Source organism: Citrus sinensis, chromosome 5 (assembly GCF_022201045.2).
Source record: "Citrus sinensis cultivar Valencia sweet orange chromosome 5, DVS_A1.0, whole genome shotgun sequence".
In the NCBI taxonomy this organism is placed as follows: domain Eukaryota; kingdom Viridiplantae; phylum Streptophyta; class Magnoliopsida; order Sapindales; family Rutaceae; genus Citrus; species Citrus sinensis.
In genome coordinates, this window is record NC_068560.1 from 6,506,882 (window position 1) to 6,533,896 (window position 27,015).

General features: G+C 33.6%; 3 protein-coding genes across 3 annotated transcripts in view; all 3 read right to left on the bottom strand.

Moving 5' to 3' along the window:
- The window catches only part of LOC102607121 (multiple organellar RNA editing factor 1, mitochondrial-like), a 74,946-nt gene that overhangs the window by 15,425 nt on the left and 32,506 nt on the right, over window positions 1-27,015 (bottom strand). The gene's annotated exons all lie outside the window — the stretch shown is intronic.
- LOC127902640 (probable disease resistance RPP8-like protein 2) lies at window positions 8,305-11,684 on the bottom strand. Its single transcript, XM_052442341.1, has 2 exons — window positions 8,938-11,684; window positions 8,305-8,634 (listed from the first exon to the last, which is right to left on the bottom strand). Exon 1 carries the CDS (start codon window positions 11,492-11,494, stop codon window positions 8,951-8,953), a length of 2,544 nt encoding a protein of 847 aa, XP_052298301.1. The 5' UTR covers window positions 11,495-11,684; the 3' UTR covers window positions 8,305-8,634; window positions 8,938-8,950.
- LOC102607619 (disease resistance RPP8-like protein 3) overlaps window positions 8,658-27,015 on the bottom strand; it is a 119,232-nt gene continuing 100,874 nt past the window's right edge. The window contains exon 3 of the mRNA XM_052442334.1: window positions 8,658-8,835. The gene's annotated coding sequence lies outside the window, so the exon portion shown is untranslated. The remainder of the gene's footprint in view (window positions 8,836-27,015) is intronic.

The following is a 27,015-nucleotide window of genomic DNA, read 5'->3' on the forward strand; positions in this document are numbered from 1 at the left end:
TCTTATAAGTTCCATCACCTATGTATGTTTGAGAAAATGTAAATAATTATTTTGTTCAGTGAAGTTATGCCAAATAAAAGCAAAAAAAAAAAAAACAAAAAAAACAAAAACAAAAACAAAAGTTGTTGTTTCAAAAGAATAAAAATAGGTGAAATCCACCTTGCAACTTCCAAAAAAAAAAAAAAAAAAATTCTCTGCATTTTTCTCAAACATACACTTTGTTTTCCTTATTTTCCTTCTTTGTTAGCCATGTCCCTAACCTACGTTTCGTCCTAATAAAAGTCCTTCTTGATTTTAGGGAACTATAGTTTGAAGTAGAAGCTAGTTATATGGGCTAAAAAGATGTAGTGATGCATAATTAAAAAAAAAAAAGATAAATAAAGTGGGTTGACTAACATTTTATTTGACTTGAGATCGTATTATTTCTAAGCTGAGGGCATATTTATTTCATCTTGGTGAGAGCATGTGATATCACTTCTTTATTATTTTCTCTCTCAATTACCATTCATTGGAGTGACTATTTTTATTGGGATTAATTTATTTGTGAGAATGTCACTACTTCCAGTGAGATTTTGGGGTTTGACATGTCATTCTTGAGAGTAGCTAAAATAAAGTCTACTGGGCTAATTCATGTGGATGGTTGATGTGGGTGTGATGTTGCTTTAGACTGGAGATAATGCTTATACTTTTATTTGATTGCTATCATTAATCTGATGGAATAAATACGAGTGTTTCTATTAAAACAAAAAAAAAATTATTTTGAATTTGAATTTTGTTTTCGCTTTATTTGCTAGGGACTAGCAATAAGCTGGTTGGGGGGTGTGTTGAGTGTTAGAAAATGCATATTTATAAAGGAGAAAACCGTCATTTTACATTTCAAGTCTTACTAACAACCCTTACTTTTATGTATTTAACATTCTTATGATTTAATTACGTGTGTTTTATTTTAATTAAGTAATTTATGTATTTTAGGGGCATTATAGTCATTTCACAATAAAGGAGAGATCAGACGGCAAAACGGATATCACTTTTGAACTCAGGACGGTCGAAAACCTTAGGAGGAGCATAAAAGGAAAAATGGCACTATTCACATGTACGGTACTATTCACGTGTACGATACTGTATACGTTACTGTTCACGACACTGTTCACATAGACGGATGATGACGTGGCATTGACCGATGATGTGGCATTGACTGATGAGGTGTCACGATCCTGTTGGACTAAAATTCTTATGTACTGTTGATGGTGACGTGGCAGCATATCAGTGGACGAAAAATCTCGCGTACGGTGCATGCATCACACAGGATTATTTTCAACCAAACCGCGTTACTGTTCAAAGTCGGGTCAAACCGTGTTACTGTTCATCCGCGTGGTCAAACCGTGGACTGTTGACTGATGACGTGGCGCAATCCTGAGCGTCCAAACTATTTTTAATCCGATGGCCATGATTTACTCCATGTATCTATAAAAAGGGGGCCTCCCCCCCCTAATTTGATATCTCTGAATCCATTTTTGGGATCCATTTTTTGTAATTCCCTCTCCATCTTGTATTTTCTTCATATTTTAATAAATTTCCATTTTGCCCCTAGTTCAATTATGAGTAGCTAATTTCCGTTCAAGCTTGGGTTGAAGGTGAAGTCTCAACATGTGTCATGGGCTTAATTTGGTAAATTTATTTTCTCTTCCCCTCTAGTTTTTGTGGATGTTTTGACTTCTCGTCGACAAATAATAATATTCTTGTCTAGTACCGCCTTGGTTTCACCGGCCCCCTAGTACAAGGTTATTATTATTTGGCACGATAAGCCCTTAGCACCATATTGATTAGAGCGTGGTTCATGAGGTGTGGATTCCCCCCTTATGATTTAATTGGCATTAATACGGATTATTTAGCCCATGATGCATGTTGATACGGATCCAGATACCCAAGTACGTCAATTTAATAGATTTTCTCTTCAATTTATTCTCTCCATTGCAATTCCAATTTTAGAATTTATTCTCGCCATTTTAATTTAAGTATTAGCATATTCCAAATCATTTCCCCCATAAATCCAACTACCCATTTACAAAATTAATTCTATATATAATTAAAATCCACCTCCTCGTGGGATCGACACTCGTCACCATTAGTCTATACTACAATAGATTCGTGCGCTTGCGAGTACATTAAAATTTGCACAACACCATGCATAATCTGCCAAAGAAAGAGGCGGATAGACTGGGGTCCTTTCCACGTCCGTGCTAGGCTCCATGTTTCATCTTTGGTTGCAAGATTCTGATGACAGATGGATTCGTATGCAGACTGTACAGAAAAAACTCCTTTGGGATCAAAGCTCCAATAGATTTTATCTGCGCCTCGCTGAACCTCGGGAGGCATCATTGACGCAATTTGCATGAGGATATAGTTAGGCAACAAGTGCTCAAATTTTAGCCATTGCCAGCCTCCATGATCGCTTACAAACTCACTCACAGAAGCGTTAATAATCACTTGCGGGATCGGCTGGAGGGCAAGAGTTACCAGTGGTTCCTTCTTCATTACCCAGCAGTCAAGCCAGAACCGAGTTTTCACACTATCACAAACTGACCAGTGGGCTCCATTCATGGTGTCCTCCCATGTTTTTCTAATGGCCATCCAAATACGTGACCCTGGTTTATCCGGGAGAGAGAGTGGCAGATTGTCAGGATCCAACCCATATTTGGAACACACCACCTTCACCCATAATTTTTCCGAGTTCGAGACTACTTCCCAAGATAGCTTCATCAGCAGCGCATGGTTCATCTCAACTAGCTTCTTAAATCCCAGGCCCCCATGATTCTTGGGCATGCAAATTCTGTCCCAGCTCACCATACTCAGCTTGTGCCTCTTCGATTTCCCATCCCAAATAAACCGGCGACATGCCGTATCAATTTTCTGCCGCACTGGGGAGGGAAGTAAAGTCGTTTGCATTGCATAAATGGGCATTGCTTGAACCACCGAATGAGCCATCGTCACCCTTCCAGCAAAAGTTAAATGTGCCGCATTCCATCCAGTGAGCCGCATGTCCACTTTGTCCAAAATGGATTGATATGTAGCTTTATTCACCCGTGAATGGATTAAAGGCATGCCAAGGTAACAGCCCAAATCCTTAGTAACCGAAAATCCCAAAGCGTCACCAATAAGCTGAGCATCTCTATTTGGCACATTCTTAGAGAAAAAGACTTTGGTTTTCGATTTATTAACCTTTGCTTCAGAGCTTCGGCAATAATTCTCCAGGACCGCATCAATGATATAGGCTTGATCTAATGAAGCTTCTGCAAATAAGAGTAAATCATCAACAAAAAATAAATGTGTTAAGGGCGTTCCTCGTTTAGTCAAACGGATTGGTTTCCAGTTCCCTTCCCTCACAGCTTGGGCAATACCATGACTCAAGCGCTCAATACACAACACAAAAATATAAGGGGACAGGGGATCTCCCTATCGAATTCCTCTCTCCGGAGAAAAAGTCTCTGTGACCTCTCCATTCCACAAAATACTCATTGTAGTTGTAGTAACACATTCCATGATGAGCCTAGATAAATGGATCGGAATGCCAGCTAGCTGAAGAGTTTCGAATATAAAAGACCAATTTAACCGATCATACGCCTTCTCTAGATCGACCTTGATAGCCATAAACCCTCGCTTACCCGTCTTCCGTCGCATAGAGTGAATCACTTCTTGGGCAACAACAATATTATCTATGATGTGCCGGCCAGGGACAAAACTCATCTGCTGGGGTCCTATAATTTCAGTCAGCACAGCTTGCAGGCGGTTAACAATTATCTTAGTGACAGTTTTATAGGCAACTGTGCATAAACTGATAGGTCTGAACATTTTTAAGCTAGTAGGATGCTCCACTTTAGGGATCAAGACTAGAAGAGTAGTATTGACATCTTTAGAGATCTTACTAGATTTAAAAACGTCAGTAATCAACTTACAGAAAGAAGGCCCAACCATTGCCCATTGTGACTGATAAAAAATAGCATGCAATCCATCCGTACCTGGGGCCTTTAGCGGTTTCATACTAAAAACGACACTCTTGATTTCTGCTTCCAACACTAGGCTGTCAACACAATCGATGTCAAAAGCTTCCGGAGTTGGGAAATAATTCGGAACAAGGTAGGCTTGATGACTTGCAGCCTCACTCTTAAATAAGGTTGAAAAATGTCCCATTGCATGCTTTCGGATTTCTTCCGCATTATACAACCAATTACCCGAATTGTCTTGTATGGCTTCAATTCTATTCCGCCTCCTGCGGACAATAGTTTTCTGGTGAAAGAACTTAGTATTTCTGTCCCCATGCATAATCCAATCCTTTCTTGATTTTTGCCACCAAAGAATCTCTTCCTGCCCCATCACCATCTCCAAATCTTTCCGCAACCGGGCCTCGAGACGCATTAACCCCCTCGAGCTATATTTCTCCAATGCTGCTTGAATCCCGTTAATCCGAGCCATTAAGATACGTTTTCGCTGAAATATATTTCCAAAAACCTCTCGATTCCACACTTGAACCTCCTTGACGAAGGTAGATGCTGCATCACTATAAGAGGCTTGAGGATCCCATGTCTGCTTAACAAAATTATTAAAATGATCATTAGCTAACCAAGAAGCTAAAAACCGAAAAGGCCGATTACCATGTTGTCCCCGTATAACTCTCTCAAAGCGAACTAGCACTGGTCTGTGATCTGAGGCAACTTTCGGGAGATGCAGGACTGAGTTATCTGTAAATTTTAATAACCACTCATTATTGCATAAGGCTCTGTCTAGCCTTTTGAAAAGTAAACCACGAGCCCATGTAAACCGAGGGCCTTTAAACTTTAAATAAAAAATTTGGTGGTCGTCAAACCACTTCCGAAACAAGCCACACACTCCTGACCGACCTGCAGCTCCTCCTTGTTTTTCAGAAGCGTACAATATAGAATTGAAGTCTCCACCAATCAGCCAAGGTCCTTGGACTGAGAGAGCAAGGCTCTCCATATGATTCCATAAATGTCTCCGCAGCATAGGGTTTGGGCTAGTATAAACACCCGTCACCCAAGACATAAAAACTTTGTTTCTGCTTATCTTAAAGTGAATAAATTGCTTGTGGTTTAGCAGAACCTCCACCTCTATAACACTTTGCCAGAGCAACCAAATACCTCTAGAGAAACCTACAGCCTCTACACGATGTGAGTTTTCAAAACCACTCTTCTTGATGAAATCATTTGCTTTATTCCCACTAATACGGGGTTCCATCAATACCACCAACGAGGGATTATAATTTTTAACAATAGTCTTAAAAGAACAACGAAAACTAGTCGAGGCCGCCCCTTGAGCATTCCAATACATGATGCTAATTGTCATAAAAAATTTCAGGAGCGTACCGAGAAGCCTTAGCTTGGCGGACCATTAATATCAGCTATCAACGCCATAGGCATTTCTTGAATCATCGATTCTTCCTCCTCTGACATTCCAGCCTCCTCTGTTCCACCCATAGGCTGTTCAAGACGTGTATGACTATCCACAGCTGCATTAACACGTGCTTTGTTTCGAGCGTCCGGTGGGTCAGAAGTATGCTGGGGGTCTGGTCACTGCCGAGTTCTATGTTCACTGACCGCATCCCTTACTTCCCCCGAAGGGAATGTTTGAGATGAACAAAAGACCACCGTGTGCTTCTTTGGATCCAAGGTGGTAGCAAGGTGGGAGGCTTGTTGGAGAGTAGGTTCAAACTGTGGAGTTACAAGAGAGCTAGGGTTACGGTTTGCATGGGGTGTGTAGTCTGCATCCTTTTCGCTTGTGAGAAAAACACTCGACTGGAAAGGGGTATGATTTGGATTCATTGAGGTGGTCAGGTTTGTTCCTTGTGATTTTGTCAACACAGCCTTGTTACGAGGCTTACGCCGTATTCCAGTCCTTATCATGGTTTCTTGCTGAGAGGTAAAAGTAGGATTCAGAGTATGCATGGGAGGTTGACGTGACGTGGAGGGGATATCCTTAGCCACTGCAGGTGCATGGTCCCCACGCTCATCTAAGGCCTGAGCCAGAACGTGAAATCTGGAGGTGCTCGCCCTAAAAAGCTCTCGGTTCCGATATGACTCATTGTTGTTCTCCATACCTTTGTTCGTTCGTCTGCCCTTTCTCGTAGCAATCATCCACGGGCCAAAAGGATCCACCATGTTAGCATCATGACATGCAACCTCCTGATGGGCATGATCTTCCTGACGGTGCATAGTAGGCTGGGGGGGATTTTCAGCTTCCTTCGCTGCATCAGCTTCCTTGCAAGTATTACTGTTATGTCCATACCTTCCACATGTAAAGCATATCACCGGCAATCCTTCATATTCCACCTTTTGGACCTTCCCATCCAGAACAAACTGAGATACTAATGGCTTATCCAAGGAGATTGCAACTGCAACTCGAGCAAATCGTCCCCGTGTAGAAGAAGCTGTATTTGCATCTATTTTGATCACCGTTCCCACCAACTGTCCAAGCTTTTGAAGGATTTTTCTATCATGAAGGTGGACAGCAAGCCCTGGTAGACGAATCCATACGGTGACTAAATCAGTAGCCGTTTTGGTAAAATCGAAATTGGGTGTCCATGGCTGTACAGTTAAGTAGTGCCCCATAATAAGCCAAGGTCCCTTAGTTAGCGCATCCACAGCATCATTACTTGATCGGAAACGAATCGAGAAATAGTTGTTCTCTAGATCAATCACTGAAAAACTCATGTTTGTTTTCCATATTGCAGTCAATCTGGTGCAGAGAGTCCTATAACCAATTGTTCGGCCAAGAAGTTTCACTACGACAGAGTTCTTCCATGGTTCACTTAACTTCTCATGGATCCTAGCAGAGAAAGCTATTGATGGCATAGGTCCATCGTTGCTCTCAATCACGTCTCCTTCCTCAAAATCCCAGTCCGTTGCTCCGCCTCCATAATCATTCTCCCTTGCTTGCGAAGAGTTTACCAGGGTTTCTTTGTACGAAACCTGCATGTGATATTCACCAGCTACTTCCTCATCACGAAACCGTGCCTTTTTTGTTGTTCTATCCTCCCTAAACGGCGGAGGAAAATTGTCTCCGAAAATAGGGTTTTTTCCACGTCCGATTTTTTCGGAGCTCATTGATATAAAAATTTACTACAATAATATTTACTTTAATTCATAATAATATAACTTAATTAGGAAACTTGTAATTATTCTGTATATTTCTTTCTTTGTTCAGTTTGGTGGGACAATGTGATAAATCATTGGATTAAAATGCATTTCTAAATGAAAACTTGTCAAAAACTAATTTATTTGGGAACCGCATTTTATTTGTCAATCGTTTTTCTCAACTTAGCAAGTTATTCCTAATTTGTCACTCTCTATTATTGGTTCTCTTGAAGCTAATAGTCTTGTATCTCCCACATTTGATATCTTGCCATTACCGTTGGCATTAGCATGTTGCCTGAGATTGGGATTCATTAAAAACCTCAATGTAATCGGTGGAACGAATGGATTTCTTCTATTCACCAATCCACCAAAATTTTTGTAATTAAATTCAAAAGTCAAGATCTATGCTTATCATCTATTCAACAGCTAATATTCTATTTTTTATTTACTTAAATATCAAGAGCTATATTTGTAATTAACTTCAAATGTGATCGAAGCAGCCTTACATCTGTTTATTACTTATTCCCAACCTTTTTTTTTGACTTCATATACTTTCTTTTCATGTTATTTACTCTTTTTTTCCCCCTCTCTAACAATTGAGGTAGGGGGTCAAACTTGAAAGTATCTTAAAATCAGACAATAATTTTTTTTTTAAAAGATAGCTGCTAATATGCTCTATTAGACAATGATAAGTAATAACCTAGTTGTTTGCATTAGAAATGATATTTTTTGTGGTGTTGATAAAGAGGTTAATTATGATTCAAAAATTTAAAATATGAAAACATGTGGAAGACGGCCGCAATTAAATTGATTGTATGAAAAACTTTCAATGAAATTTAAAAAATTTTGTACTTGTTATCTTATCGAGAGTTTTTTAAAATTATATTGCTACTTGAACTTAACTGGTTTTGTATTGAATTCCCAGGACTGCCATTGCTTCTACTTGAAAGCCATTTAAGTTTGTGTAAGCTGCCTATAGTTTGAATAACAATTTAGTCTCTGGGCTATACTACAAAGTGTATGTACGTTGACTCTCAATAAATACAAACGATTCTCTGATATGATTCAAAACATCAGTGCATGCATCATTTTAACGAGAGAGAATATTCTAAGAACGAAATTGAACGTGCAATCAGCAACTAAAATGAAGCCAGAAATGTACACGCATGAGGAAGTTTTCCTAGAAGATTGATATTTCTTTAACTAGCAAACCATGCAAGTCCGGGGCTTAAATGGAGTACTTGTAAGCATAAAACATTACTCAAAACACAGTATTGACACACACACACACCCCTACATACATACCAGCAAATTCGAAATAGAAAAAGGAGTGCAACTATTCAAGTTTGTAGACAATATTGCAACCATGGCATATTAAAGCAAATCCTTGAAATCAGCTAAACAAAACAATGCCCTGTCTCATGAATCGATGCTCAATTAAAATTGAAATTGAAAGTCCGGCTGGTGTTGTTTCCCTCTCCAGTTTTTCCTACATAAGTAAAGGGAAATGGGAATCGTAAATGAAAATCTGCTTTGACAGTTCTTATTAGATAGATATAAAAAGATCTTTCTTTGTTTCTCTGCTGTAATTTGTGGCTATCCCACTCTGTTTTGCCACCCAAGCTGAGTCTATGTTGAGGCATAATTTTGACATCAGAAGCAATCTCAATTAGTTTGGCACTTTTATGACCTCCTTGAAGGTTTTACGATAAACATAAATCTACTGAAAAAGTGGGAAAAAAAAAGAAAATGCATATAAAAATATGAGTTATCAGATAAGATTAAAACTCACCCAATTCAATCCATCAGATTCCGTAAGGATATAACTGGATATCATACCGCCACTCCATATCCTCGAAAGTCCGTAGTCCTTGTCTCAACTGTGTCTGGGGCCAGTGTAAGTCCAATTTGCGCAAGCTCTCTATGCACCACAGCTCTTCTGGAAGCTTTCTCAAGTAAGCACATGGGTTGACAATTAAGCTTTCAAGTTTCGGCATTGCTCCTGCCCCCATCGTCCACTCATCTAGCCAATACATTGATTTCAGGTGCAAAACCTTAAGTTCCGGAAAGCCACCAGAGCCAACACAGGCCAGCTTTCTTCCAAAATACGAGTTCTGCTTCAGTTTCAGCACTTGAAGGTGTGGAAGCTTTTCTAGCGTTGGCATGGGATCCTCCTTTAGCTCAGTATTTGATAAGCTCAGATGGGTCAGACTTGGAGGAAACTGGTATTCAGACAGGACCATTCGTGAGGGCTTGCTCTCATTCACCAGCTTCAAGCATTCAAGTTTGTGGAGTTCGCAAAGGCTTTTGGAAACCCCAGATTGATAGTAACTCAAATCTCCAGATATCCGAAGAGTCTGAACACTAGGTAGTCTGCCCAATATATCAGGAGTACAACTACTAGGGTTTAAAGCTGATATGAAAATGAGATTTTTCAGAGAGCTAGAATAATTTTTTGGAGGTGCGGGCAGAGTGATAGAACCAAAGTTTAGATGCATGAGTTTTTGCATCATCCAAATATCCTCTGGTGACTGATCTATGTAGCTAGATGGCATTTCTAGTGTTTCAAGATTTAAAAGGGTGCATAGCAGTGAAGGAAGGCATTTGAGCGAAGGGATATTCAATTTCAAATACTTCAAAAGATATAAATTTTCTAATCCGGGTGGATATTGGTCCAGGACTGCAGAACCCATGTTCAATACCTGAAGGTATTTGAACCTTTCAAAAAAATTCTCGCAATCTTTCGGATTAAGATGATCGCTTTCTGAACTGGGATTCAGAAAAGATTGGAGATACATGTCAGAATATTCTAAAGGAAAGAAGTCAATCAGATCATTGACAATGAAGCACCGTTTAACATTTGCCGGTGGTTCCTCTTCCACGTCATGCATCCAGACAAATCCCGTCTTCTTTGCCACCAAAAACAATGAAGCCCATTCAAAACTCGGAACATAACACGCTTTAATTGTGCCTCCGGCTCTTCTCTTACTCACTTTAATGAAGCCGCGATGGATTAGTTCTTTCAAGTAATGTTCGGCAGTTTCTTCACCGTTGTATGGTATGAAACCTTCAGCTACCCACAAATGATATAATTGCCTCGTGGATATCTCAATGCCTGGACGGAAGACACACAAATAGATGCAGCAGATTTTCAAGTGAAAAGGTAACTCCAACACAGAACAAATTCGACTCAAAATTGTCGGAATCGCTTCGCCTTGAACATAATTTTCTAATGGCATACTTCCATAGTGTAGGATGAAAAATTGCCAGGCTTCATGCTTTAATCTGATCAATGGTCCTCCAAAGAGCACTGAATCACCCCGAATCTTCTCTCCATTTTCCATTTCAAGCGACGCAAGGAGGTCTGGATCAGTGACCAATATCAATACTCTGCTTCCATTCTGATTATCAGGAAGAACTTCTTCAAGATCATCCCATATCTCACTGTGATCAAAGACATCATCAAGCACAATAAAGTACTTCTTGTTGGTTAGGTAATCTCGAAGAACAGATTTCTTCAATTGATAATCTTCACCGATAATTACACTAACCCGAGATGGAGGCATCACAGATTTGATTATGTCATCCAATATCTTGCCAAAATCGTAGGCTATAGAAACCCTGACCCAAGCAAGACAGTCAAAATAGAACTTGACATGATTATTGTTGTAAGTATCTGCAGCAAAAACAGTCTTGTCGAAGCCACTGCTGTCGAGAATTGCAACCACTGCAAGCCCAGATGGTCCCTCAATCAATAGATCAAAAAACTTCTCTCTGCCCCTTTCAAATTCACTGATATCGAGCCGAGGTTGTCCCTCATTCAATAGGCGAATGATTTCGTTACTTTTTTCACTGATATCAAAACCATTGTCGCCGGGTGGAAGTTGTTGCATCCGATTTCTAATATCAATGATTTTACTGTGGAGTCCAACAAGAAGAGCCATATTAGCACTGCTTTCACTTTCGTTTTCACGGTTTTGCTGCTGCATGATGTTGATGAAAAATGCGTCAATGGCTTCCTCAGATTCATGGACAAAGTGATTGATGTCCTCCAGAATTTGCAAAATATCTGCTGTTTCAACGTCTTCTTCATCGCTTTCTTCTAAGTGCAAAAAAGGCAAAGGTATGTTAAGGTTATCGAATTTTTCTCTAATGAGTTGAAACAAATGCCGAGCCATGTCAGCTTCATAGTTTCCCAGAAGAGTAGTAGCAATAATTTCGGACTCCGTAAGAAGGTTTTGAAAAAGTGGGGTTAAATTTGTTGAATCTGGCAGTGGCAACGTGCCTTCTTCACCTGCTAACAACCTTTTCAACCTCTCACAAAACAGTCGGAGGTGGAATTCCAGCATATCTCCTTCTCTCCGTAGCACTCAGAGGTATAGTTGAAAGATTAAACACCATGGAAGAATTTGAAAGGAAAATGCCAAGAAACTGTGTAAGTGGCTAAATTCCACAAATATGACATTATTGCTCATTTTTTAACTCAAAAAAAGGGTACGCGTTCATTTAGAGAAAAGTCCAAGACGCCTGCTTTTTAAAAAGAACAGGTATCCAACCTCTATCTTATTAAATTACAACCATGACATAATTGATGGTGCTTAAATCAATTGTTTCTTTTTTAATTTAAAGAAATTTTCATTAAAAAAATATTTTAATATCAAATTGCCTTCAGTGGCGTAACTGCCTCAAGCCCAGTTACAGGACTAATTAAAAATTTTACAATTTTTGGGCATGGAAATAGTAGTATTAAACATTAGAAAGGTTTAGTTACAGGACTAATTGATGCAGATTTTATCAATTCTGTTAAAGAATTGATATTGACATAATTTTATTTTGGTTTTCGTGGAAAACAAAAATTTGTTGACAAGCAAGAAAATATTTTTATTTTTTAAAATTTATTATGCATATTTTATCATATTCAAGTAATTTTAATAATAAATAGAAACATAATATTACAATAAATAAATTAAAGTTTAAATTATTTTGAATATTATAAAAAATAATGTTAATATTATTAATAGGAAGACATTTTGTTAATTTTAAAATCTTTTTAATCCAAAGGTTTATTTAAAATCTCTATAATAAATACAAATATAAGATTAAAATAAAAATCATAATTTGAAATTTTTAATATTATTTTAAATGTTAAATATACTTTAATGTTATTAGCCTACTACGTAAATTTTATTATTTATATTATATTCGTATTGGTTAAAATTTTTTAAAGTCAATTTTTTAGTTAGTACATTCAAGAGGTATCATAGTTGAAGAAAATATTTTAGTGCAACTGTTTTAAAATTTCAGGGTGTAAATGATAATTTTTTTTTAAATTTTAAGGAAGTAGGTATTATTTTTCCGACAATTTATTTTATTTTGAGGAAAATCCGATGAGAAATATCATCAGAGAACATTAATTTAACATTCTTTACCTTTATGAAAAAAGTGGAAACCAAGAACTATTCAATTTTTTTTTTTTTTGTGTAATTCAAAAAATGCATCCACCAAACAAGCTTATCTTAATTTTCCCACTTTATTCATTTTCGATGCTTTTCAAAAGAGGTTCCTTTAATCCATCTAGCATCTGCAGCCCCCACTATTTTTACAAATCTCCATCCCACATCTACACAATCAAAAAAGTTGATGGAAATTGAACCCATTAAGTTTTGTTCATTACTGGTCATTATCTTTCTATGAGCCACTTATTTTGAGCATTAGCGATCTTATAAGGAATCATGCCTTTTCAGGATCGTTTTCTTTCATTTCCTTATTGTAGTAGTTAATTAAATAAAGAACGAACAAGTGAACTTTGTCTATTTCGAGGAAGAACTAGGTTTCCAACACTAGAGGAACTTTGAAGAAAATTAATTGGAAGCCTTTATTCATCTTTGAAGAAAATTACCACGCTTTAAATCCTGGATAAAAAAATTTTATTCATCTTCGGACTATGAATTTATAAACTAATATAGTTAGGACTAAGAAAAAATATTATTTTAGATAAGTTATTTATTTATTATTGAATGAAAAATTTATCATGATAAATAAATATTTATTAATTTAAAGAGAGATTTTTTTTTTTTTTTGGTTTTAAGAAGAGTTTTTTTTGGCACATGCACACACTAATAAAGAAACACAAAAAGTGCTTCCTCAAGTCAATAGTATTTGCTTTAATCGCTAAGGTGCATAATAATGTAGCTTAGTTAGGAAATTTGTAATTACATTATGGCTCTGTTTAGGGATGGCAAAAATCCCTACGGGACGGGTACCCTCGGGGATTTTCCCCATTCGGGAAGGGTATGAGGATAATTTCATACCCAATTTCTTATTCGGGGAGGAGACGGGGATGAGGTGGAATCCCCATCCCCTACCCATTTCCCCATTTTAATTTTTAATTTTATTTTAATTTTTTAAAATTACTAGTAAATAAATAATAAAATTTAAATTATAAAATTATAATTTATTTGTAAAAGTTAATTTTGAATCTAAATTCGATTTTATTTGTAACAATTTTGTATTAAACTATTAATTTGTTCATGATAGTTTGTAAAAGAAGTTTGTATTCCTTGCATGTTGCGTTACTTACTAATTTAATGTATGTGACTTTTGTAATAGATATTAATGTAAGATATATTTCGAACTTTACTTTTATTTGAATTTTTTATTTTAATATGATTAACTCAAAATTGAAAAAAAATGTATTAGTTATTCGGGGATCGGGGACCCTCGGGGATCCCCTGTTATTATTCGGGGAGGGGACGAGGATTCTCTCAAGTAATTCTGACGGGGACGGGGACGGGGACATACGCAAAATATCGGGGATGGGTATGGGGAGATCGGTCCCCTCCCCTCCTCTCCCCATTGCCATCCCTAGCTCCGTTTAGTATAACTTTTTAATTAGAACTTATTTAAGGAGAATTTATATTAGTAGAGTTTTTATAAATAGAGATTTTTTCTAAAAAAAAAAATTATAGTTATTTAGTTGTCAATGTCCAAATTGATGAACTATTGTTCTTTTTGTTAACATGTGTTTGTTTTACTTAATAATAAAAGTTTAGCTTACAATTACATCGGCCAGAGTTTTCGATTGTTGCAACTTGCAATGCACGCGATGAGAGAAAATGAGAATCTTGTTTAATTGTCAATAATGACAAACCTAATCCTTTCATTAGGAGTAAATTAATAATCGTTTGTTATAATTGAATATGTATAAAGAAAGGAAAATTATATTAATAGATTTGACTTATTTTTTGTTTAACGTAACTAATCATTCAACCATCTTCATTTGCCTCTGACCAATGCCCTTGTAGATTAGTTGAAGCGTTAATTACATAATTCAGATAATTACAACGTCCTTTTCGCTAATTAATTATGATTATGTACATTTTCATATAGCAAGTGGCATTGTCGATCTAAACTACGTTGCTATTTCAAAACGTTAATTAAGTGATTCTCCTCATTGTCATCAGCGTTATACGCTCTAGGAAAATAGCTCAATTGTTTCTCTGCATTGATTTTCATTGGTAAGTGATTTCTTATGAAATTCTTTTGAGCTTTGCTTATTAAAAAAGCTTGAGCTTTGATCACCTAATACTGATATCAATTAACTTGTGAATGATTTTGTAATGAAATTAGGAGTTAAATAAGATTTTTACATGATGATCAACTTGTTAATTTTGTATATTTCATATTTAACAGGATTTGGGCACGGAACGTTTGGATTCTAATATTTACATATTTAGTTTTAATCAGTTTGACTTTCGTAATCTTTCTCGCCTCATCATTAAGGGATTAAGAATTAGAGAAACATTAGAAACAGGAAGAAAATAACTTCAGAAATAAGTAAGAGGGAAAAAAAATTATGATATTTGGAATGTATCATAATTTTTTGTTGAGTAAATATGTATGAATAATTGATATCTATGAATAGTTTTTGGGAGTTTTAGCCAGGAGTCATTTATTGAAGATGTCTAGCAATTAAAGATCTCTGTCTCAGTAGTTTTCCCAATCAAAATCAAGAAGCAAAAAAAAAACTTGCCATTTTTCTACTTGATAATTAATAGAAATTTAAGAAAATACAATGGCATTTCAATTAGAATTGGTAATTGTTTATCTTTTTTTCATTGATCAAATTCTAATCTTTATCCAATAGTTATGAATGAAAGAAATATTATGAGAGGAGATAGGCCAATTGAAGCCGTACCAGCAAATAAAAAATAGAAAAGGAGTGCAACTATTCAACTTTGTAGACAATATTGCAACCATCCAAAGGTGAAGATCTATGCCTATTATCTATTTAACAGCTATATATATATATATTTAAATATCAAGAGTTATGCTTGTAAATAAGTTCAAATGTGATGAGAACAGCCTTATATTTATTTATTTAAATATGACCCAGGCTAATTTCTCTGAATTTGGACAGAGTAGATTTCTAAGCTAATGCTTGGCAGATCTCTTGGCGATACTACAAAGTGCATGTACATTGAGTCTTAATAAATATAAATGATTCTCTGATATGATTCAAAACATCACTACATGCATAAGTTAATAAGATACAATATTCTAAGATTATTTATGCATCACCATTTATAGTTGTACCCTCTCTAATGAAATTGAAGGTGCAGCCAGCAACTAAAATGAAGCAGAAATGTACACGCATGAGGCAGTTTTTCTAGAAGATTGATATTTCTTTAACTAGAAAACCGTACCTGCATGTGTCTAGGGCTTAAATGGAGCACTTCTAAGCATAAAACAGTAACTAAAACACATACACAAACATACATACCAAAAAATTCAAAAAATAGAGAAAGGAATACAACTATTCATGTTTGTGGACAATATTGCAACCATGGCATCAGTTATAGCAAATATTGAATTACAATATTTCCCTTGCCGATTTTGTCTACACAAGTAAAGGGAAATAAGAATCATAGATGAAAATCAACTTTTACAGTTCTAATTATTAGATAGATACAGAATGATCTATCTTTGTTACTTTGTTTCTCTGCTGCAATGTGCGATCCCACTCTGTTTTGATACTCAAATTGAGTCTATGTTGAGACATAATTTTGACATTGGAAGCAATCCCAATTAGTTTGGCATTTGTATCACCTTTTGAAGGTTTTACAATAGATGCAAATCTACTGAGAAAATGGTAAAAAAGGCGCATATAAAATGAGGCAAGTAACAGAAGTATGAGTTATCAGATTAGATTAAAAGCCACCCAATTCAATCTATCAGATTCCGTAAGGATATAACTGGATGTCATACCGCCACTCCATATCCTCGAAAGTCCGTAGTCTTTGTCTCAACTCTGTCTGAGGCCAATGTAAATCCAATTTGCGCAAGCTCTTTATGCACCACAGCTCTTCTGGAAGCTTTCTCAAGTAAGCACATGGGTTGACAATTAAGCTTTCAAGTTTTGGCATTGCTCCTGCCCCCATCGTCCACTCGTCTAGCCAAATACATTGACTTCAGGTGCAAAAATCTTAAGTTCCGGAAAGCCACCAGAGCCAACGCAGGCCAGCTTTCTTCCTAAATACGAGTTCTGCTTCGTTTCAGCACTTGAAGGCGTGGAAGCTTTTCCAGCATTGGCATGGGATCCTCCATTAGCTCAGTATTTGATAAGCTCAGTTGCATCAGACTTGGAGGAAATTGGTATTCGGACAGGACCATCCGTGAGAGCTTGCTCTCATTCACCAACTTCAAGCATTCAATTTTGTGGAGTTCGCAAAGGCTTTTGGAAACCCCAGAGTGATAGCAACTCAAATCTCCAGACACTCTAAGAGTTTGAAGATTAGGTAGTCTGCACAATATATCTGGCGTGCAACTACTAGGGTGTAAGGCTGATATGAAAATAAGATTTTTCAGAGAGCTGGAATAATTTTTTGGAGGTGCAGGCACAGTGATGGAACCAAAGTTCAGATGCATGAGTTTTTGCATCTTCCAAATATCCTCTGGTGTTTGATCTACGTAGCTAGATGGCATGTCTAGTGTTTGAAGGTTTGAAAGGGTGCATAGCGGTGAAGGAAGACATTTGAGCGAAGGGATATTCAATTTCAAATACTTCAAATGGAATAAATTATCTAATCCGGGTGGATATTGGTCCAGGACTGCGGAACCCATGTTCAATACCCGAAGGTGTTTGAACATTTTACAAAAATTCTCGCAATCTATCGGATTAAGATGATCGCTTTCTGAACTGTGATTCAGAAAAGATTGGAGATACATGTCCGAATGTCTCAAAGAAAAAAATTCAATGGGATCATCGAAAATAGCTCAATTGTTTCCCTGCATCGATTTTCATTGGTAAGTGATTTCTTATGAAATTCTTTTGAGCTTTCCTTATTAAAAAAGGTTGAGCTTTGATCACCTAATACTGATTTCAATTAACTTGTGGACGATTTTGTAATGAAATTAGGAGTTAAATAAGATTTTTACGCGATGAATTTTGATTTTTTTTTAAAATTTTTTGATGCTGTCAATTGGCTAATTTTATATATTTCATATTCAACGGAATTTAGGCACGGAATGTTTGGATTCTAATATTTATATATTTAGCTTTAATCAGTTTGACTTTTGGTAATCTTTTTCCCCTCATCATTAAGGGATTCAAAATTAGAGAAACATTAGGAAGAGGAAAAAAATAACTTCGGAAATAAGTAAGAGAGAAAAACTTATGAAATTTGGAATTATTTTTTGTAGAGTATGTTGCATTTACTAAATTGGAATCGAAATGAGCTGGAATCGGAATGGATAGAAATGCGAATGCGCTGGAATGAGAATAGGTAATGAGAATCAGAATAAATTGTTTACTCGAACTGTAAGAATCGAAATTAAAATGAGCTGGATTGCAATTACTTTGTCCTGCAATCAGAATCGAAATGAGCTAGATTGTAACAAATTACTGAAGAGTACTTAATAAATTATTGTCATAATTATTATTTTATATTTTAATATAGTGATTATTTATTCTAAAATTATTAATATTAATAATTATTTTCAATAATGTATTAATATGTTAATTAATTTTAAAAATTATGAATTAATTTATTATAATAATATACTAATTAATTATAATAATTATATTAATAATAATTATAAAAATATATTAATTATTAATAATAAAATTACTTATTTAATTATAATAATATATTAATTATTGTGATTATTTATTCAAAAATTATAATTATTAATAATTACTGTTAATATTGTATCAATATATTAATTAATTATTAATTATAATAATATATTAATTAAGTATAACTGGGTATTTTCAATTTCGGGAAGGGATAAAATGGTCAATCCTAGGAATGGGAGACTCATTCCCACCCTCTCCCTTGGGAATGAGTCTCCCATTGCTCATTTCCAAATTGTGGTGGACTCCACGATTCCGATTCCGATTTCTAACTCAATTTTGCGAAGTAAACACCATCAATGATTTCGATTCCCTAATTTGGGAAGTAAACGCAACATAAATGTGTATGAATAATTGATAACTATGAATAGTTTTGGGAGTTTTAGCTAGGAGTCATTTATTGAAGATGTCTAGCAATTAAAGATCTCTGTCTCATTAGTTTTCCCAATCAAAATCAAGAAGCAAAAAAACTTGCCATTTTTCTACTTAATAATTAATGATAATTTAAGAAAATACAATAGCATTTCAATTAGAATTGGTAATTGTTTATCTTTTTTCATTGATCAAATTCTAATCTTGATCCAATAGTTATGGATGAAAGAAATATTATGAGAGGCGATAGGCCAAGTGAAGACGTACCAGCAAATTCAAAATAGTCGGGGGTGGACGCCCAGTATACCTCCTTCTCTCTGTAGCACCCAGCTGTATTGTTATTTGCTCCAAGAAATGTTGAGTTCCACAAATATGGTTAGTGGAGTAAAATAAAACACCATTGAAGAATTTGCAAGTAATATGCCAAGAAACTGGCTAAGTTCCACAAATATGACATTATTGCTCTTTTTTTTTTTTTTCAGAAAAATGATACACGTTAATTTAGCAAAAAGTCTAAGACGCGAGCCTTTTGAAAAAAATAGGTATCCAACGTTTATTTTAATTACTACCATGACATAATCGATGCTGCTTAAACCAATTTTTTCTTTTCTTAATGTAAAGATTTTTTAAAAATAGATTTTAATATCAAAATGCCCTTCGATGTTATTACTGCCACAAGCCCAGTAACAGGTGTAATTAAAAAATTTAGAATTTTTGGGCATGGAAAGAGTAGTATTAAACATCAGCAAGCAAAGGCTGTTCTGTTAAAGAATTGATATTACCATGATTTTATTTTGGTTATCGAGAAAAAAAATATTTGTTGACAAGTAAGAAAATATTATTATATTTTACAATCTATTATGCATATTTTATTATATTAAAGTAATTTTAATATTAAATAGAAACATAAAATTAGAATAAATAAATTTAAATTTAAATTATTTTGAATATTAGGTAAAAAATAATGTTAATATCATTGTTAAGTGTAAAATATTTTTAACCCAAAGATTTATTTAAAATTTCATAACAAATACAAATATAAAAATAAAATAAATATCATAGTTTAAAATTTTAAAATTATTTTAAATATTAAAATACTTTAATGCTAGTAGTCTACATTATTTATATTATATTTGCATTAATTAAAAATTTTGAAGTCAACTTTCTAGTTACTATATTCAAAAGGTATTATGATTAAAAAAAATATTTTGGTATTTCTTTCTTAAAATTTGAGGGTCTGCATGACAATTTTTTCAAATCCTAAGGGCATAAGTGTGCTTTTCTTTGATAATTTATTTCACCTTTGAGGGAATACAATGAGAAATATGATAAGAGAAACATCAATTTAATGTTTTCTAGCTTTATGAAAAAAAAAAGTGGAGCCAATAACTATTCAATTTTGTATTTTTTGTTTGTAATTCAAAAAATGCATTCACCAAACAAGTTTTATGCATTTATGTTGTCATAAAACGAAAAAACGGTTTGCCAAAAAATGGTACCAAATATTAAGCCCATATTAGATATATTTATACATTTTACTTCATTTAGGGCATGTTTGGTAGCCTACATTATATAGGATAAAAGCATTGTTTTGTATTAAATTAATGAACACTCATGTTTGGTGCTAAAAGTAACCCTAGCTACATTGTTTTTAATTTTCTTTATAATAATAACAATAATATAACTTTTTAATTTAATATAATATTATATAATTTTTATTTTTATTTTTTATTTTTACATTATAATTTATTAGGTAATTTATAATTTAATATAATTAGTAATAATATAAAATATCATTACATATACTACATAACTCTAATTTGGATTATTTAGTACAATTCATTTAGAATTTTTGGGCATGGAAAAAGTAGTATTAAACATCAGCAAGCAAAGGTTGTTCTGTTAAAGAATTGATATTAACGTGATTTATTTTGGTTATCGAGAAAAAAAATATTTGCTGACAAGTAAGAAAATATTATTATATTTTACAATCTATTATACATATTTTGTTATATTAAAGTAATTTTAATATTAAATAGATAAATAAAATTAAAATAAATTTAAATTATTTTGAAATTATGTAAAAAATAATTTTACTATTTTGTTAATTGTAAATATTTTTAACCGAAAGATTTATAAAAAATTTATAATAAATAAAAATATAAAAATAAAATAAATATCATTGTTTATAATTTTAATATTATTTTAAATATTAAAATACTTTAATGCTACTAGTCTACTACACGGGTTATATTATTTATATTATATTTGCATTAATTAAAAATTTTAAAGTCAACTTTCTAGTTACTACATTCAAAAGGTATTATGGTTAAAAAAAAAAAGTTTTGGTGGTTTTTTTTGGAAAATTTGAGAGTCTGCATGACAATTTTTCCAAATCCTACGGGTATAAGTGTCCTTTTCTTTGATAATTTATTTAACCATAGATATCAATTTAGCGTTCTATGACTTTATGAAAAAAACGTGTGAAAGGAATTTAGATCTATCGCAAATAGATGTTGGCAGTTAAAAATAAAAAATTAAATTTTGTAAATACTGTTTACCGTTACTATTCGAGGTTACTGTTTACAATTACTGTTCATCCAATAAAAAATATTAATTTTCAAAAAACACAATAAATTGCAGAAAATAAATGACAGAGACTTTTACGTGGTTCGGATTAATCAATCCTACATCCACGAGGCCGCGCCCAAATGAAAAGCAATTCACTAAGTTGAGATATTACAACCTATGGATTTACCAAACTTAAGACGCTCACTTAAAGTTTATCATCATTCAGTTTACTCAACCTTAAATTGAATCAGCTTCTCTTGAATAATTGCTACCCCTCTTGATCTACGATCCTCAAGGCACTTCGCAAAGTGATCAATATCAATTCTTCAATTCTTCAATGTCTAGTGATCCAAGATCCACATAGACTCTCCACAGAGATGAAAATAAGATAAATAAATAAATCAACACAACATTATGCGCCAAATCCGGATTCTCTAGGGAGGAGGCCGAATTTTGCTTCTTTGTTATATGCTCTGTGTTGTGCGTGCCTTCAATTGTGAAATACCTCTTTTTATATAGGCATTAGGATTTCACCAAAATAACAAGTCTTAAAAGATTTCAATTCTTTCCAAATAAGAGTTTCTTTCATCTTATAATTCCCATGAATCTGAATAGGAATAAATATGATCTTCTTGCCTTGCTTGTCTTCTAAGAAATATCTAGAACATTTAATGAACTTCATGTTTGAACTAACTTCTTGCTCTAAATAGATCTCATGCGCCAATTATAGAATCTCATCATTAATTGACTTTCTAAATTAGATATCTAATTAAATTAGGAAACAAATTTTCATAATAAATTGAAATCTCAGTAAATTATGGAATTAATAAATCAATCCCTATTACAAGATATGCAATAAATAAAATTTCAATTTAAGTAGATTTGCCATAAGATGCCAACTTTATAAATAATGGACTTAACAATCTCCCCCTTTGACATTCTTGTGGCAAAAGCAATCCAGCACAAGTCTTCTATGAACCTTGGCGCTAAGATAAGAATCTGAAACAAGCATAATCAACAACAAGGAACTAACCAAAATAATTGACAATTAACATGTTAGTTCATGTAAATAAACCAAGGCAAGAATTAAAATAAAATGCTACTTTTATTGATCAATAAATAGAAAGGCAACATTAAGCAGAAAATGAAAAGCAATAAAAAGATAAACTCCCCCTAAGAACTAGAAATCCGAAAATCAAAAAATTCTTGAACAAAAATAAAAAACTTCCCCTAGAATTGAAAATACTACTCCCCCTTACTCATTGCATTGAGCAATTGAATACTTGAAACGAATTATTCCCCCTCTTTTACCAAAAGATTACAAAAGGGAAGAATCTGGAGCACCCACAAACATAAATTTCGTATAAGAGGAATAAATAAACATAAACCAACGTTCCAATATAAAAAAAAAACATAAACCAACGTAAAAAAGTCAGAAACATAAAGGAAATTTCCAAAAACAAGGTGCTATGCATGATATTTGACAAAACAGACACACAATGCAGAGCAGTGAACTTTGAAATTAAACTGGGAATGAATGAAAGAGAATAAGAATACTATCTACATACTTTTGGAAAAATTATTGAATCAGCTCTTCATAGGAGTTTACAGAACTGAATTTGGAGTTCTGTAGACAAAGTTATGATCAAAAGAATGCAATATGATCAAAAGAATGCAACATGCTCAGTTGTGATGGGCAAAAACTTGCCAATGCACTTAGAAAACAAAATTTTGAGTTTTGCTGAAAAATATGTGACTCTTAAGACCTAAAAACATATTCTCATGTAAGAACATGAGAATGCACATGCATCATGATTTTTTTTTTAAATTTAAAAAGAAATGCATTAATAATGAAATTGAACAAGAAAAAATTGTGTAAGAATTTTTCACAACAAGCATTAATTCATGAAATCAAGACTCTAATTTGCTCAAATAAGTAAAGATTAGAGAAATTTAAGCTTGTTTGTATGTGTGCAAACAACTCAATCTAAAGCTTTTTCCCAAAAATTCATCAATTTTCATAGTTAAAGTATTAAATACAAAACATAGAGTTGGTCAAATTAACCTTATCATCATGATCTCCAATTTTTGACCATTTCAATTGTGACAAACTTTTTTTTTAAAAAAATAGCAAAACTTTTTTTTTAAATCTATGGTCAGGAGCTTTCACTCTACCCCTTAAGGTAGCCTTCTTATCATGGTAGTTCGTCCTTTGTTATATTTGTGATACGCAAACTCAGATTACTCGAGGATAGCTTCACTCTTAAGAGTTTTAGGTACTATTTCTAACCATAATGTCTGTAAATATTTAAGATCTTATGACAAGATAAGAATTAAGGTAAACAGTCATAACTCAAGTTAAATATTCTCAATAAATACTATGTCAATATCAAAACCTTGAGTCAAAGTAAAGACTGAATTGTCATTCATGTGCTTTTGAAGAAAATAGTTAAATAACTCTAATCAAAACTTAGCCAATGCTTTCAAGTCTTAAAAACATGAAAAATTACTTGTCATTTATTAACCAAGACGAATCAATTTTTTTTTTAAAGAACACAAAAACAATTATTTGAAATTAAAAATTTATAAATGCATGTCCTATATTAATGCACAGATGTATGATTTAAATCTAATGCAAAAAACTTTTTGACTTACATGGAACAACACCTAAAGCTTTCCTTAAATCTTCAAATCGTTTGGAGTCTAAAGCTTTCGTGAAAAATCTACAAACTGTTTTTCTATATCAATGTATTCTAAGGACACGGTCTTGTTCACAACTAAATCTCTAATGAAGTGATGATGAATATCAATATGGTTAGTCCCAGAGTGTTGAACAAGATTTTTAAAAAAATTGACAGCACTCGTGTTATCACAAAACACAGTCAAAATATCCTGAATCATATCATAATCTGCAAGCATTTATTTCATCCATAGAAATTGGGTGCAACAACTTCCAACTGCAATATATTCAACTTTAGCCGTGGAAAGAGAAATTGAATTATGTTTCTTACTATGCCACGACACAAAGTTATTTCCAAGATAAAAACATTCTCTAGTGGTGCTTTTTCTATCATTAGCAATGCCAGCTCAATCTGCATCACAATATCCTACAAGACTTTAATTAGTGTCATTAGTGTACCAAATACCATCATTAACTATTCCACTGACAAAACGAATGATTCGTTGGACAGCAGCTAAGTGTGATTCTTTTGGATTTGCTTGGCACCTAGCACATACACCAACACTGAAACATATGTCAAGTCTACTTGCAGTCAAATAAAGTAAGCTACCAATCATACTTTTGTAAAGACTAGGATCAACACTAGAACCACTATCATCAATAGTCAACTTGGTATTAGTACTCATAGGGGTTCTCATGTGTTTTGCAGAATCTAAGCCAAACCTCTTAACTAAACTCTTGGCATACTTACTTTGATTAATAAAAATTCCATTCCCCATTTGTTTCACTTGCAAACCCAAAAAGTAAGTCAATTCTCTCACCATGCTCATCTTAAATTCCTTTTTCATTTGACTCACGAATTCTTGCACATGATCAGAAGATGTAGAACCAAACACTATATCATCAACATAGATTTGAATAACTAAATCTCTAGATTAAGTTGCTTAATAAATAATGTTCTATCTACTCCCCCTCGCTTATAATCATTTTCAAGCAAAAATTTGGTCAACCTTTCATACGAAGCTCGAGGATCCTACTTTAAACCATATAAAGCATTTTTCAATTAAAAAATATGGTTTGGGAAATGGGGGTCTTCAAAACCTTTAGATTGTTCAACATAGGCTTCTTCATTTAAGATGTCATTCAAAAAGGCACTCTTGACATCCATTTGAAATAATTTAAAGTCTATTAAATAAGCAACTGCAAAAAGCAAACGAATAGTTTCGAGTCTAGCAACAAGTGCAAAGGTTTCATCAAAGTCAACCTATGTATATCTTACTATATTTGCATACCTTTTCTTTATGACCATTTGTTCATCAAGATTACCTAAAATAAGATTAGATGGGTGATTTTTCTTAACTCTTGATGATGGTTCCTTTCTGATTGGGTCCTGTAGGTCCATGATTTCTTGGAGTTTTGAAACTTTCTCCTTCACATTCTATGGTGTTTTCTTAAAGGCGTCTTCTTCCACCGGTTCTTCTTCTTTCAAAGAATGTTCACTAGATTGACCTTTCTCAATAACTCGAACTTCAGGAGTAGCTCTAACAATATTTGGTGTTTTCTAAAAGACTGGTTATCTCTTCCTCAATTGAGTAATCTACAAAATCTTGATAATCATCAATAACTACATTTGCAGATTCAACAATATTTTGCGTTCTAATATTATAAATACGAAATGCTTTACTATTATTGGAGTAACCAAGAAAAACACCTTCATCACTTTTTGAATCAAATTTACTAAGATGTTCGTGATCATTCAATATAAAGCATATACTCCAAAAAAATATGAAAGTAACCTAGATTAGGTTTTTTACCTTTCCATAACTCATAAGGAATTTTCTTTTTACCTGGACGAAGATAAACACGATTAATGGTGTAGCAAGTAGTGTTAAGTGCTTCGGCCCATAATCTCTTTCAAAGTTTCTTCGAGTTTAACATCACTAGTGCCATTTCCCACTAGGTTCTATTTTTCCTTTCTACAACACCATTTTGTTCTGGAGCTGATTAGTATTAAAAATTGTTTAATTATCAAGCTATAATATGTTATTTTATGCTTATGTTATAATTTATATTTGTGTTTATGTAATATATTATGAATTATGAATTATGTTTTAAATATATTTAATTTTGTGTATTTTTATGTGTTTATTAGGAAAAATATTAATTTCACGTACTTCGAGGCTCCAAACAGATAAATGGAGGTCAAATTTGGATTCCGGAGGTCCGAAAACCTTAAGATCAGTCAAGATCGGCTTAAAATTGGGTTTGCGTAAAAAAAGTTGAATTTTCCTATTGACCGAGCACTGATTGGATGATGAAATGAGCTTACAATAGATATGAGTGCATCGGATAGCTGGCAATTTTGACTAAATCTCAACCATTCATGATTCAATGGCCATGATTGTGCCACGTGGCAATGGTTGGTGAAGCAAGTTGTAGGATCCAAATCTTTGTATTTGGGTCGACCCGATCCACCCATTAACCCGCCAACTCTCAACCGTTCTTTGGGCAAATCGGACGAGTCAAACGATGCCACGTGTGATGTTGACTTTTGAAGTTTGACCAGCCATTGGATCTTGATCTAAAGGTTGTGAGGAGCACATGCATGAAGTTTATGATGGACCGCAAAACACTGGATTATGAATTTATTTTTCTATAAATAGAGCCTCATTTTTATGTTTTTAATCATCTCTCTACAACTCTCTTCTTCTCAAATTCTCTTCATCTCCTTGTAATCTTGATTTCCAGGTGTGTTTTTAATATTTTGTATAATTATTTTTATAAATAAAATTAGTTTTATTTCCAATTTTAGTTATTTTTATTTCTTTTAATTATAAGTAATTCAATTTTACTACTTCTTTTTATTTTAATTATGCTTAACTAAATAATATTAGTTAGGGGAAGGTGAAACTCTTAGGAAATAAATATGATTTAAGCAAATTTTATTTTTAATTTTATAAATTAAATTATTTTCTATTTAATTTTATACATATTTTATATTTTGAAATTTTGATTTATTGTAGACAAACAAATGAATTTGGCACAATAAATTCTTAATATCTTAATATAAGGTATGGTAAAATGGTATTTTAACTTATTGTAGACAAATTAAA